At 41.0% G+C, this 15,052-nt stretch overlaps 2 protein-coding genes across 3 annotated transcripts in view; one reads left to right on the top strand and one right to left on the bottom strand.

Annotated features, from left to right (window-relative positions):
- Positions 1 to 891: 891 nt before the first annotated feature.
- On the bottom strand, positions 892 to 12,347 carry THYN1 (thymocyte nuclear protein 1). Of its 2 annotated transcripts, none has more exons than XM_072426541.1 (8): positions 12,219 to 12,347; positions 11,353 to 11,411; positions 9,895 to 10,061; positions 8,321 to 8,389; positions 7,960 to 8,052; positions 5,985 to 6,080; positions 3,872 to 4,022; positions 892 to 1,092 (listed from the first exon to the last, which is right to left on the bottom strand). In XM_072426541.1, exons 2-8 carry the CDS (start codon positions 11,405 to 11,407, stop codon positions 1,049 to 1,051), a joined length of 675 nt encoding a protein of 224 aa, XP_072282642.1. In that variant the 5' UTR covers positions 11,408 to 11,411; positions 12,219 to 12,347; the 3' UTR covers positions 892 to 1,048. The 2 variants fall into 2 exon arrangements, with proteins under 2 accessions (XP_072282642.1, XP_072282643.1); XM_072426542.1 differs by having other exon boundaries at positions 11,365 to 11,411.
- ACAD8 (acyl-CoA dehydrogenase family member 8) overlaps positions 12,255 to 15,052 on the top strand; it is a 22,208-nt gene continuing 19,410 nt past the window's right edge. The window contains exons 1-2 of the mRNA XM_072426538.1: positions 12,255 to 12,512; positions 13,195 to 13,295. Coding sequence (XP_072282639.1) covers positions 12,407 to 12,512; positions 13,195 to 13,295 — 207 coding nt within the window. The 5' untranslated portion in view covers positions 12,255 to 12,406. The remainder of the gene's footprint in view (positions 12,513 to 13,194; positions 13,296 to 15,052) is intronic.

Below are 15,052 nucleotides of genomic sequence, written 5' to 3'. Positions count from 1 at the left end.
GGTCAGGCACTCCCAGGGTCAGAAATGTCCACATGCGCAGGAGAAAGGTGCCTGTGCTTTACTTAGAAAGAGGTAAGTGTAACACCACCTCTGGGCAAATAATACTTTCTTCACTAGTCCAACATGAATGCCCCTCGCCAGCACTTCTTCTGGTGCTAATTCAGCACTAAAATCTGTCACCCAAACAGCCACTTCTGGAGCCAGAGATTTTTCCACCACTGGACAATCAATGAAAGATGTTCACAGTACACAGCGACATGGACACCTGATGAAGGACATTCCTTTGCTGCAGGTACATTGCATGTACTCTTTGCAATCCAACGTTAACTGGCTGCTAGTTATGTCTTTGTATTTGTAAATTGTATCAACTTGAAGTAAATCTGAATTATTTTGTATGCCACAAAAAGCCCCTCATAACTATGTAACATCTGTGCCTCACATTCATCCCAGCATACAGAATTTGTGAATTTATTTAAAGCATTTTTGAGTGGATTTATTGCTCATTTAATGCATCTGCATTGGACTGAATAGGTCCGTTCATTACCTTTCATTTGGCAGGCGGTTGAAGGTAGCAGGATTTCCATTCGGTGCTATGGATGCATCGTCTAGGGGTGGTTTGCCAACTCTGCCACCTCTATTGACTTGAGTGGGAGGTGTTTAAAAATGGCATGTATAAGTGTTTTTTATACCTAGTGAGAAGGGGCTGGTTTCAATATTGGAGGGGAGGTCACACTTTTTTTAGTCCTGCACACGAACAAGCAGGGAAGCCCCGTTCGTATCTAGTAGTCGTCCATATGTTGGATGTCCTTAACTCGGGGACTACCTGTAGTAATCTAGTACAGTGGTCAGGGAAGACTTGCAGGCTTGTTTGAATTGCCTGGGTATTATACATTTATAAACTAGAACATATTTTTTATTCAATACAGACATAGTTACAGAAAGATAACAAATACATTTAAAAGTACAAAAAACAAAGTAAACAGCTTCATAGAGGCATGAAACATCTTCGTAAACAGAAATGGAATGTGAGTTTTCATGGTGACCTCAGTTACACTTTCTTGTCTTCCAAGCTCAAGACAAAGTCAAACTCTTCTGCAAGAAAAAAAACAAAAATATTCACATGTGGTTATCCAAATTGCGCTGTAAGAATAAATTCTGCATGGCCACCCTATCTTTGTAGAAGAGGCACTGACATTGTACTAAACATGCAATAAGTTGTGGGGTGGGGGAGAGTGCTAAATGGGCAGAATTTCTCCAAACTATTTTTGTAAAGAAGGATCTTTTATAATCCTATAATGGAAATTTCCCAATGCACATGCTCTAGGGCAGGAATGAAGGTTTCATGTATTTCCACTAAAAATCCACAAGATGGCATCATAACACAAACTGATAAACTGCTATAGTAGAGTGGAAGGGTAATCTGTTCATTGTAATGAGCAGGCAGGTGAATAAAGTTCTCTCCATCTAAAAATAAAGATGGGAATGAATTTCACCTTCAAGTAAACCTATGCTTTGCTTTTGTTAGACCTTGCAGCTGCTTATATTCACTTCATTGCTCAGATTTGCAAAAGAGAGAAGCAGAAATACCTGGCTTTGGGGCATGGGGGAGGTATGTAACACACTCCTCAGTGATGGCATTTGCCGTTTTGGCCATACAAGCAATGAGCTTGTAAGCTTACACAGCTTCTATGACTAAAGGGGAGTGTGACAAACGCGCTCTCAGCCCGCACCCCTGCACATAAACTTTCCAACATGCTCAGCAACAGTCCACGCACCAGCAGGATGAGGAGGGGCTGACACGGGGCAAGGCTGACAACTCTGTTACCCCTTGCCAAACACACCATCACAGGTAGACTACCACCACGTGCTTAGAGGGAAGCACGCACCGTTACCCTTGACAACCGCAGTTATGCTTCTGCTTCTTTAGTGTCACCCACTGCAACTCCAGACAGGGATGTCTCCGCAATCACAATGTTTATAATAGCTTTTTGGGTTAGCAAGTTACACTATTTTTACTTAGAGCATTTAGAGATTCAGCTTACACTTTTTATAGTGTTTAATAAGTAAAGACATACAAAAACAGTGCATAAACAAATTATAGAAAAATAAATGTCCTTTGCTAGCATTTGACTATGCAACAATCACAACTTGCGGGTCTTCAACTTCAATACATTCATTATACAACCTGCAACCTTCTATAAGCACAAGACCATAGGATGAATACCCTTATTCACCCTAACCTCTCATCAATTGGTACTCTACAATTTTGTTAGTTTAAATGAATCCTACTGGTGTATCAACACTAGAACTACTGTCCTGAACACCCAGAACCGATCAATATACCATCTATCACAATTTGTATTAAGTCACATCCCCCTGAAGAAGCCTAATCTGGGCGAAACGCGTCGGGGACTTGTATACAGAAAATACGGTCTTATTATATTATTACCTTTTCTCATTTTTCTTTGCTGTCTACTGTTCATGCTAGCAACAATTTGTGTAGTAAAACACCCCATTTCTGTGACTGTGACTTCTGTTAACTTGCAATAATATTCTTACTTCTGTGTTTTCTGTATAACATAACCAGGCAAGACAATGTACTATATGTTCTAGGTTTGTGAACTAAGTATTCTTATGACCTTGTTATATATGAAGTAAATATATAATAATACATTCATAGCTTGACTGAGAAACTCTTGAGCCTGAAAACCTCTTTCTTTGCTTTCCCCTTGCACTCCATGGTTTTCTTTTTTTGTAATTTGATATACTAAAGAGGCAGGCCCAACTGCATATACCCCTTATCTTGGGGAGAACAGGGAACATCCCCATCCCCATCACTCCCTCATTCCCCCTTTCTCCCCCTCCCTCCCGTTATTACCGGATATCTACATATAATCCAAGAACAATACCAGAAGAATAGCAGAACTATAGCAACTGCATAATATAAAAGGGAAAAATAATACTTAGGTAGAGTTGGTTTGCCTTGGTCCAGGTTGCTGTGTAAAACTATTAGTCAGAGTCACTGGGCCCCCTGCAGTGCTCACTGTGTCAGTGTCGTTGTCCTTAGCAACATGATGTCAGTGAGATCTATCTCTGCTACACTTACATGGCTTTTTCTGTGCCAACCACAGAGGTGAGACTAATACAACAATCCAATGACAGCCGGGTGGGGGCTGTGTCCACATGGAGTATGATGCTCTGTGGACACTTCCAAAATGCCCTTGTTCTAGCCATTATTAATAATTTTACAAGTACAGGTTTTATGAATTGCCAAACCCCAGATTAATATTCACCACAAAATAAGGAGTTCACAGACACTGAACTAGGCATGCCTGGGACTTTTGGTTCACCAGACCAGGCTAAATATGGTTTCCAGACTTCCCTGAGGCCTAGGAGACCAGTTCTTGGTCTCAAAATGCTCATCATAACAATCCAACTACAAATCAATACTTTATACAGAATGGTATATTGGAAATAGAAAGTTAATAATAAATGGGTTTCAGAATACATCTCATAGTTCAATCAGGGGCCACTCTACTAGCCTTAACTGAGTTTTATGACATTTGGAGACACAAAACTCCAACTCCAATTGCAGCTCAACAGGCCCTTACATGTGGTGGCTGTATTAGTTGGGCTGGATCAATACAAATTTCTTTTCAGACATAAATCTTTTTAATAGTATGTTTACTAGACCAACAAGGTACTAAATATAAACTTTTTGGGGTTATATATACTTTAAAGTGTACCTGTTGTTTTGCCCTGTATGCACAAAGTGCAAGTTAAGCTCTGGAGCTTGTAATTAAGTGAGACCCATCACCCGCACATTCAGACACAACTGATCCAAAACCAAACTATCAGCACAGAGCTGCACCTTGAGTCAGGGGCTGCACGGACAGTCGTGCTCTGGTGAACAGCGCCATGTTTCCTAGGGGCCCGCCCGATGCCTTGTGCTTCTGATGTAGCTGCTTCAGCTCTGCCAAGGAGATGTAACGTTTCAGCATACGTACAAACTGCACATCCACCTGCGAGAGAGAAACCAGCAAATAAAGAAAGACGCATCTCCCAACTTTAATATGAAATAGAGTCAGGCACAGGGGTCTTACGAGCCACCACAAAACTACATTCATTATTATTGAAATTCTGCCTGCAGATATTAAGATAAGAAAATTATCTTCAAAATATATAGATTATTACAACCAACCAAAGACCCAAATATTTCACCTGTTTTATGGTTGTTTTGGGGTATTTTAGCATGAAAATATCAAACATATATAAACATCAAAAATACATTTTATTGTATAGTATTTCTCGTACTAGACCAGAAACTCTCTAATCATATATATTATTGTATCAATAGTTGCAGTAAATGTCCAGAAGCAAGGTTATGGGTTAGACTGATTTCTTAGCTACGATTAAGCCTATTGTGCCAACGCGTTTCGCAAATGTGCTTCACCTGGGATTTTAGGAAATTGAGTATCAGGCAACTCATGGGATGTATCAGGAGAGGCCAGATGTACTTTTAGTCAAACAGATTCCGTCTTATTTCCTAGCTGGAGGACATTCAGTATCATTTAGCCATTTCCTCTCCAGCCTTGGCTTTCCTGGCCTGACTGGTTCAGTCATTAGTTTTCAGTTATTACAATCATTGAGGCTCAGCATCACATATAAAGTGGTCTGTATGTGAATGTACCGTGCCTAGAATACACAGGCTGCACAAGAACCGTTTTGATTTTTGCATAACTATTCCTAAAAGCTAGCTTAATAGGAGTGAGGCAAGTTGTGGAATATTAAAGGCAGCCATGCAGAAATCGCTGCCAGCCCCTTCAACCAGGTACAGCACCCTGCCAGGCCATTGCATTGCATATCATGGTTTCAATAATAACCTGAGTAAGCCTACTTGGCAAACGCGCCTGGATATGAGACCTTTCTAAGCTTGGAAATATCCCACTAAATTAGAATTCCTTCTTATCTATACAAATGGAATTAATAGAAGTGCTCTAATTATTACCCCAGACCAGTAAACCCCATACATCAATGAAGGTCTAACACAGAGGTAGGCAAACTCCGGTCTTTAGGTCTTTAGTCTAACGCCCCCCCCCCCCCCTTAGTTATTTATTGTTGGATCCGGCCTAATTGAATTGTCACGTTATTGCGAGTTCCCACGATATCATCGAGCTCCCGCACAGTAACCAGTGACCCTAATTACTATGCCTAAAAAGCAGAAGCAACGCGCAGCTACAGTTCTCCGGAAGGTTGACTTTGAACGTCGTGTTTTCAACCCCGAATGGACTGACGAATTATTCTTGGTCCAACGGGGCAACAAAGCCCTGTGTTTAGTGTGCAATGATACCAACAGCACTTTCAAGAGGTCAAATCTCGAGGGGCATTTCGATGCCAAGCACGCGCACACGTACAGAGACTACACCACAGATGAAACACCGAGTCTGCTCGCTTGCAGTCACGGTTGGAAAAATCCTTTCCTTGGACACCTTGTTTCTTCTGGCCTAGTGTGCCTTCTTGACCTTCTGAAATGGCCTAGTAGTCCAAAAGGTTTGCCAACCCCTGGTCTAGGACAACATGTTACATAATCTTGTTGTCACCCATGTTTCTTAAAGGTGACCAATATTAAATATGAAGACCTCTCCAAACCCCATGCATTAATGAGGGTTAAGGTCTATCACATTATGTATAACTATGGTCTTTTTGTATATTTGAATTGTAAAATACCTTTGAATATACAGAATATTGTACTCCAAAGACCCCTAGTTTTTCTGTTGTTACCTTTTCTAGGGGTTAGCACAACATTAGAATTCAGCTAATAAGGACAAAAGCTAACATCTACGTATTTGTTCTAGAAAAAGAGAATTAAATGAAAAAGAGTCTAAAATAAAATGTGTTCCGAAAACAAAGTTTTTGTTAAAAAATGTCATTAGCATGCTGATTTTGGGGGAGTGAAGAACCAATCAAACCATCTCAGCACTCACCATGGACCATTTTGGATTCTCCTGGCTGCTAGAAGCATCATAATGAGGATTCTTCGTATCAAACTGAGTGTGGTCAGTGTATGCTTCCTTTACAATCTAAAGTTAAGCAAAACATAACTTAAAAGGACAGTAACAAGAAGATTTTGTATAGAAAATCTCCAATTAATAGACAAATGCACTTTATTATGGAAACCAAATCACTACCACCAGCAGGTGTGGGTTTGCTTTTGTCCACCCAAATTATCTTTATATATTTTAAAGTAATATAAGGATTTCACTGTTTTAATAATCATAAATATAAAAATGATTATAATAATAATTAATATTATTATTAATATTTTTATTATTATTAGTATTATTAAGAATATAAAAAAACCCTCTAAGTGGACAAAAATGCAAAGAATTCAAAAAATGTAAAGCAAAGACAATGGACCTGATTTATTAAAGCTCTTCAAGGCTGGAGAGGATACACTTTCTTCAGTGAAGCTGGGTGATCCAGCAAACCTGAAAAGGATCTGGTACAGGATTGAAAACATTTGCTAACAAATAGCAAATGACTTTTAGGAAATCCTTCCCAGGTTTGCTGGAATACCCAGCTTCACTGATAAAAATATATCCTCTCCAGTCTTGGGAACTTTCATAAATCAGACCCATACTGTCCTTTGCAGGCTGCAGTAGCTTCTGTACTCTAAAACCATTGTTTTCGCTATAAAGCCTTTTGCCTATATGTGAGTACTAAAAGCTGACTGTAATTACATGACTGAACTACACTGATTGGCTTCTGTTTGTATCAGGAACAGGAGCTGTCAGTGACAGGAGTTTGTGATGGTTAGCAACAGCACAACATCTTTGATAAAAGGCATTCCCTTTTTGTATATTCACACAATGCAGGTGGGAAGGGGTTTCATTGTATGTTGTACAAACTTATTCTGCAAAGCAAAAATAGGCAAAGCCTGTGCTGTCCTTGGTTGGGTTTCAGTTTACATTTGTCTTGAGCTCAATGAAGGTCGGGATAAAGCAAACTTCAAAGGCTGCGTACAAACTATGGGCTTTGTACAGTGCTTCGTAATGTGTTGGTGCTATATAAATACTGTGTAATATTAGTAAACAAAGCATGCTACGTTTCCCTTGATTTGAGCTTAACCACCTGAGCGTTACACTGAGGTCTAGATTTCTGTACCAAAAGTGATCCACTGTTTTTCATGAAATTTTTTTTTAAATTGTACACCTGTAACTTACAGAAACATGTCCGAACAAGGGTTCTAGTAGATATCATGAATATAAAAAATGTTTAAAACACAATATCATGTAAAAAAAAAAATTACTTTTAATAAAATTAAAGCGGACGATGATCGATGGAGGACGACGCTGGATGAGCACAGGGGGACCAGGTAAGTATGGATGTACAAAATCTCGGGCTTAACCATCCTTGCAGTTTTTTTTTGCCCGAGCGAAGGTCGGGCTTAACTGCAAGGTGGTTAAACATCATCTAATTTTTCTGGCGCATGGTCACATTTGATTGGATGTTTTTCTAGATTTTATTGTAGTTGGAAATTATCTTTCACAATCATTTTCAGTGACAAATCACTGAAAGATGAATGAACGAGAACTGAACATACAACACAGTTCTGTTCTATGGAGGTAGGAGGTGGGAGAACGATGGAGCAGCACCCAGCTGCGCTCTTACCCCTTCACTTCCATGAATGATGTTGGTTGACCTCACGTCAAATTCTCATCTGAAACCACCCTGACAGCTGCTATTGGCTGAGAATAATCTGATGTGTGTACAAAGCTTTAATGTCAGTGGGGACACCTCTTTCTTTACATTCCTGCAGATACTACACAAGGCTAATGCTGCAAAGTGACAACCGTCTCACGCTTGCCGGCAGAGTGACAACCGTTGTCTCACGCTCAGCACAATGACAACCTTCATCTCACTCTCATCATAGTGACAACCGTCATCTCTTATCCTCACCTTCACAATGCCAGCGATACCAGGCTCCTTACAGTTACTGTGATAGAAAAACGCTTCCTGGCCGACCTTCATTTGCCTCATGAAGTTCCGAGCCTAGACAGAAAGCAATTCATTATTGACTAGTTATATTATGTTAAAGCCAGCATTACCAACAACAACCACTTTCCTAGGGTAACAATATAAAAGGCTGATGATGAATGGTTCATCCCACCAATGATGGTCCCCAGAAGTGGCGTATACATTCGATTGTGAGCTCTTTGAGGGACAGCTAGTGACATGACTATGGACTTTGTACAGCGCTGCGTAATTTGTCGGGGCTACATAAATACTGTGTAATAATATTTGCCATGTCTGATCTTACCTGATAATTGCGCACCCCATCCCAGCATGCTGTCTGGTCAGGTTGGGCCTTCAAATCTTCTATTCCAAACTGAAATACAATAATAGGTGATATCAGTTATACCCAATACAGAAGAACAAACAAATCCATTTGGTTATTCAAGCATTAGATATAAAGGAAAAATATCAGACATCTAATTATGAAAAAAACTACAAAAACAGCCAATCAAAATTGACCATGCGCTGGGAAAGGTAAATTATTTTTTTCGGCTCAAAACAAGGGGGACCTAGCATGCTTTACTCACTATTATTACACAGTATTTATATAGTGTCATCATATTACGCAGCGTTGTACAAAATCCATAGTCCTATCACTAGCTGTTCATCAAAGGAGCTCACGATCAAATGTCCTTAACTCAGTCATATGTATTTAACAGTCTAAGGTCAATTTTGTGGGGAAGCCAATTAATCTAACTGCATGTATTTGGAATGTGGGAGGAAACCCAAGTACCCGTAAAAACCTACACAAACTCCATGCAGATAGTGTCTTGGCTGGGATACAAACCTGGGACCTTGTGCTGCAAAGGCCAGAGTGCTAACCACTGAGCCACTGTGCTGCCCTACTATAGTATGAGTGAGCAGATACATTTTTGTATAAACGGATAGACATTTTCTTCACTTTTTGTCCATTAAAAGGGAAATCTTCCCAATGGGAAAAAAAAAGTTTTGGCTTTAGAAATACTTCTAAGCAGATCCAAAGTCTAAACCAGCACCTACCCCCATTCATTTACCAATCCTGCAGCAATGGGCTCTATATAGCAGCACTGAAGGGTACTCTCATGCATTGTTATGTGGGCACCGCTCAGTTTGGTGGTACTGTGAGCCCAGGCCAGCATAATGACGCCCCAGGGGTATCACATGACAGCCTGGGCTTCAGTGTTCTTTCCAGCCCCATTTAGCCAGACACACCACCCGGCATTTTTCAGTGACCACCTGGGTGTTTTTGGGTGGTTACTAAAGAGTTGGGTCACAGTACAGGGGCTGCCACCCACCTACAGCTTCTTCCCACCCAGCTTAAAACGATTTTTTAGAACACTGGGCTTACTGGAAGGGGTGAAGACATCCTGGGCTTTATTCAAGCCAAATGTGGGCTTTCATTGAACCCTTATAAGCTATGTGCATTGGAGTCTTCTCACCCGTCACATTTTTTGGCTGCATTAACACAACCTGACAAACATCAGTCAGAAAATGAAGAGCTCAGCTTTCCTCTTTTTGTCATCGATATTTCTGAAGTCGGGGCTAGATTGGGAATCGGGATAAAGCAAACTTCAAAGGCTGCGTACAAACTATGGGCTTTGTACAGTGCTTCCTAATGTGTTGGTGCTATATAAATACTGTGTAATATTAGTAAACAAAGCATCTTATGTTTCCCTTGATTTGAGCTTAACTATCATCTAATTTTTCTGGTGCATGGTCACATTTAATTGCATTACTGGTGGTGCTGCATTACTTGGATCCCCATCCTTTAATAGGCACGATAGAGGAGGGGCAGAAAACAATACAGTCACATCCATAAGGCCTTGCTGCACCATCTACCTTCATGTCCATCCCTTTCTCTATCCGGCTCTCTGGCTCAGATTTCATCAGCCAGTAACAAAATTCTTCCTTCTTCTTCTCATTGGACCCCGCGGACGCTGGCACCTTCCTCCGCCCTTTCACCTTTTTTTCTGTGCCGGAATCTTCTGCTTTAGGCTCCTTGGAATCTATCCAAACACAGGAGAGGGGTTAAAGAAAAGCAAAAATTCTCCATGGGAAAATGCAGAATTGTTCAACCTGTATCTCACACCAGTGTTCGGCCTCTTTCAGTCAGGTGCACCGCCCAGCGCTTTTTAGTAACCACCCGGTTGGTTTTGGGTGGTTATTGAAAAATTAGGTCACAATACAGGGGATGCCAGCCGTCCGCTGAATGGTGATGTGACACAGGAAGTGGTGGGAGCTGGAGGATGACGTGACGTGGGAAGTGGCCGGAGCTGGACGGTAATGTGGCACAGGAAGTGGCCGGAGCTGGACGGTAATGTGGCACAGGAAGTGGCGAGAGCTGGACGGTAATGTGGCACAGGAAGTGGCGGTTGCTGGACAGTAATGTGGCACAGTAATGTGGCACAGGAAGTGGCGGGACCTGGACGGTAATGTGGCACTGGAAGTGGCCGGAGCTGGACGGGGATGTGGCGCAGGAAGTAGAATTGCTGGAATCAGAGGTCACATAGAAGGAAATAGAAGAAATGACTGCTATTGTAAGAGATGATGACATCATGGCCACATTACTGCATGGCTAACATAGGCCATGGCGTAGGGCAACATGTTACCAGAGGTGGCACACATTGGGCCTATTTAACCAAAGCTCTCCAAGACTGGAGAGATCATGGGAGAACCCAGGTAATCCAGCAAACCTGAAATAGATCTGGTTGAGGATTGAATACATTTTGTCAATGATTTTTTGGAAATCCATTCCAGATTGAATTTGCTGAATCACCCAGGTTCTCCCATGATAGTCTCTCTTTTCTAGTCTTGGAGAGCTTTAGAACATCTGACCCTATTACTCTTATACCTAAAATTTCCAGACAGGTGCTCTGCCTGAACACTTTGTACATTTCAGTGGTAAAAAGCCTGCCCTGTTCTCAGCTGCTCATTGTACCCTATAGGCAGTAGGTGGCAGGGCCCTTTGGCTTATGATGAAACACCCCAGGGCACACCGGGCTTGTAAACTCATTCTTTCAGACACTAAAATTTTGTCATCTGAGACCAACGTCAATGATCACATCAGGCAATTCCATCATCTCTGCAGCTGTCCCCTGAGATCACTCGGTGATCCATCCCAAGCAATCAACAGGCAATGACCACTGTTGTTTCCTGTGGGGAGGATGCAGCGGGACCCCTCTTCTTCTTCCTCCCCTCTCCATAATAAGCTCAGTGCTGTCTGTATAGAGCTCCTTTATCCGTATTGTCACTGGAAATAATAACCAAAAACAAAAATTAATACAGGTATGTACAAACCTTTATCCTTACCCTTGGATGGAGAGGCCGCTCGCTTCCTCTTACTCCGCCGCATGGTTCTGCAATGGAAAAAGATAAACCTGGAGGATATAAAACCGGCAGTGACAACAAATATACAAAGAATAAAGCACGGACAGGACCTGGGGGAAGAATAAAGCTGGGGTTGAGGGGGTCATCTCTCTGATCTCATTACCATCTTTCCAGTCTGATGCCATGGATCAATCTTTTTAACATGGGGGAACCTGGAAATAACTTGTCTTGAGTGCACCCCTTCTATAGTTACTATATCCACAGCTCACAGTATATTAGTGGGGCAGTCAGTGGGAGGAATTCCTTTTACATTGCTGGCTTTTGGGAAGAATGTCATCCTTACAGATAGCCAAAAACATTAATGGAGTCACTTAAACTGACCTGAGAGGCACAAACTGCACATTGCATTCTGCAGGGGAAGGATTTGAACCCTCTTTGGGTAGTTACTGCTGTATGTGTCCTATGTTGGAAAAATTCCCTCCACTTCCTGTTTCATAGACACAACAGGAAGTGAGAAAAACTCTCCACCATGTTTAGTGTAATTCCTACTTTCATGTCACAAGCAGCAGGCCTCCTAACTGGAGATTTTTCTGCCAAACCCAACACAAATTTTGCTTTAATAAAGTCTTTTAGAAATAAACAATGTTCATAATATGCTATAGGTAGGGGATGTACAGCACCTAAAAAGGGCATTTTAGGCAAATGAAAACCCTAGGGATGCCCCTGGAAACACAGATATCCCAAATTAAAGTACTAATAATAAAGTGAATCTATATTACTACTTATAGGACAGAAATATTCGCATGTTCCTTCACTATCGCCCTCATTCACATTACCTAACTGCTGCTTCTCCTTTAAGTCGCGCCTCCCTCTGCAGCCAATCAGTGCTTTCTCATGTTGAAGTACCGCCTACTCAATCCGCAAGTGCTGCTGGGTATTGTAGTCTATTAGCTGCCTCTGTTCAGAGCAACGATGCTCCTGTGGACTTCATTTCCCAGCATGCATTTCGTCGCGGCTTCCAGACATGGCTGCCAGCCTCAGAGCTGCATCTCGGCTCTCCCGATGCCTCAGGGATGCTGTGAACGGGCGAATGACGGCTCCTCGCAGAGGATTTGCCTCAGTGATAGATCGTAAGAGCTTCTTTGGGGAGGGGGAGTTTGGCCATTACAATAAAGCGCCAAAGAGAATAGATTCACTGACCTTCTTGTGTTGTCCCTAATTCTCTAAACCTAGATCACGTGATAGGTGACCGCTGTCAGCCATGATGGTTAAGGGAATGGTCACATGACTGACAGCTGTCAGAGATGTCACGTGACTGACAGCATTCCAGTCAGGCCTAGTGGGCAATTTTCAGTAGCAAAGTCAAACATATATTCCCTGTTCTTGCTAAAAATGTTTTTAGTTTAAAAAAAGAAAGACAAATGACTAATATTCTCTTAGATTGTAAGCTCTTCTAGGCAGGGACCTCCTACTTCATTGTTTGTATCTGTGTGACATTTGCAACCCCTGTTTAAAAATACAGCGCTACGTAATATTTTGGAGGTATATAATTATAATTATTATAATATTCAATATGCTACAATTTTGTTCTTAGTTCACCTTTTATTATTATTAAACAGGATTAATATAGCGCCAACATATTATGCAGCGCTGTACATTAAATAGGGGTTACAAATGACAGAGAGATGTAGACAGGCACACAGGAGGAGGAGAGGACCCTGCCCCGAAGAGCTTACAATCTAGGAGGTCAGGGAAGTAACACAGAATACCTTTATAGGACTTTTCCTTCATTTTTGCCTTTTTCCCTTGCAGCCTCCATTGGTCTTACGGAAGAACAGAAGGAATTTCAGAAGGTGGCCTTTGATTTTGCCTCCAAAGAAATGGCACCTAACATGTCCATGTGGGATGAAAAGGTGAGGACGGTGCTGCGCTGACGTAACGACATTAACGGCATTGGGCTGACATTCTAAATGCGTTAGGGTTGGGTTGCATTACTGAGAATGGGCCCTTTATGGGCACAATTGTCAACGGTCATCATCATAGAACCTGGTCTACCAATTGGGGTGTTAGGGGGTCACCTGGATGGGACAGGAAGTGGGAGCAAAGTCCCATCATCTGCTCCCATCATCCCACCTATAGTTTGTTCCCTTTGTACAGATCATTTTTCTTTTAAAAGTCATGTTACAAAAAATTAAAATCAGGCAGGTGGTTATTGTAGAAATAGGCAAGTTGTGTCTTTTTTATTATTCAACATAATTTATATAGCACCAACATAATACGCAGCGCTGTACAGTAACTCCAAGTGTGGCTCTTGGTAAAAAATACCAGCTGATAGCGGTAACTCGGGGTAGCTAAAAAATAAATAAAAGACCTGGTTCCGCCAGCGTCCTCTGGTGTCCTGCCACGTTCTCTTCCTTCGATCTGTCACCCGCCGAGTGCACTGAGGTTCCCCAGGAGTTCCCAGGGGCATTAGTACGTGTGGCCGTCGCTGGGGGCGCGGCAGGAATTTCAAAATATTTTGTATTGCATTCAATTAAAAAAACTGTATTGAATGCAATACACTGGATTTATATGTCTTAAAGCAGCACATTGTCTTTCATGAAAATTTATTTTACAGTATAATATAATGTCTTTCAAACTTTAATATACTCATACTATTATAATATACTGTAAAATACATTTTCATGAAAGACAATGTACTGCTTTAAGACATAAAAAACCGCCCAGGAGTTTAGGGGTTGCAAATGACAGACTAATACAGACAGTGACACACAGTGAATTATAAGTAATTATTGAGTAATTCAGTGAATGATAGCCTACAATCTAAAATAAATTTCCATGCTAAAAATTTAACACTTTTTGCATGGAAGTACGGAAGTTTGGAAAGAATTAGAACACCCGGCGTTTGCGTACGCTTCCCTTGGCGATTCCTGATGTGCATGCGCCCGTCGACGTGGGTCGTAGCGAGAAATTCAAATATTTTGTATTGGATTCAATACAAAGTCCTGTATCCAATCCAATCCAAAATAATACAAAATATATTTATGTGGTTTTGTCTATAGTTATGTGACGTTGGACTCTGTTTTAAAATTTACCACACTAGGGAGGTGTATACCAAATTATTGCATTTTCAGTATTTTTTGATATATTTATGTATTCTTGTTTAAGCTGATTTTTGTGTTTTTTATTTAATTTTATTAAAAGTAAAATTTCATGAAAAACAGTGTACCGCTTTTGGTACAGAAATCTAGACATCAGTGAAACGCCCAGGAGGTTAATAATGCTGTACTAAACCTCTCCTATGCTACCTGTACTTAACATAGTCTATCTATGCTATACAGTATTTATATAATGGCAAAAGAATCTTGTCTCGGAGCCAACGAGTTTCGCCTATAAGGCTTTCTCAGGGGATATGGGAGTTATGTTTAAGTTTAGCGGGTTAAACAGAAAAACATAACTTTTGTTTATACAAAACACGTCACAAGCAAAACACAAATACCCCAACATGATCAACATATTTGTATGAATGTATCTCTACTTTTAACTTAAGTTTTCCAGCAATTTAGTCTATAGTAATCCCTAAATACAAATATTCAAGCAACAAGATTAATTAGGACTTATGAGGCACATGCTCTGGATAAATGTACTGTTTAGTTTACAAAAAAAAATA

The sequence above is a fragment of the Pyxicephalus adspersus genome, chromosome 11 (assembly GCF_032062135.1).
Source record: "Pyxicephalus adspersus chromosome 11, UCB_Pads_2.0, whole genome shotgun sequence".
Lineage (NCBI taxonomy): Eukaryota > Metazoa > Chordata > Amphibia > Anura > Pyxicephalidae > Pyxicephalus > Pyxicephalus adspersus.
Note: the sequence above shows the minus strand (reverse complement) of the source record. Positions and strands in the feature narration are given on the sequence as shown.

Coding starts and splice junctions, on each gene's coding strand:
- THYN1 (XM_072426541.1), bottom strand. CDS start 11,407: ATGCGGCGGAGTAAGAGGAAGCGAGCGGCCTCTCCATCCAAGGGTAAG. Junction 10,062..11,352: donor ATCCAAGGGTAAGGATAAAG/GTTTGTACATAC, acceptor GTGTTTGGATAG/ATTCCAAGGAGCCTAAAGCA. Junction 1,093..3,871: donor CGTGCAGCCCCTGACTCAAG/GTGCAGCTCTGT, acceptor TTTTTCTTGCAG/AAGAGTTTGACTTTGTCTTG.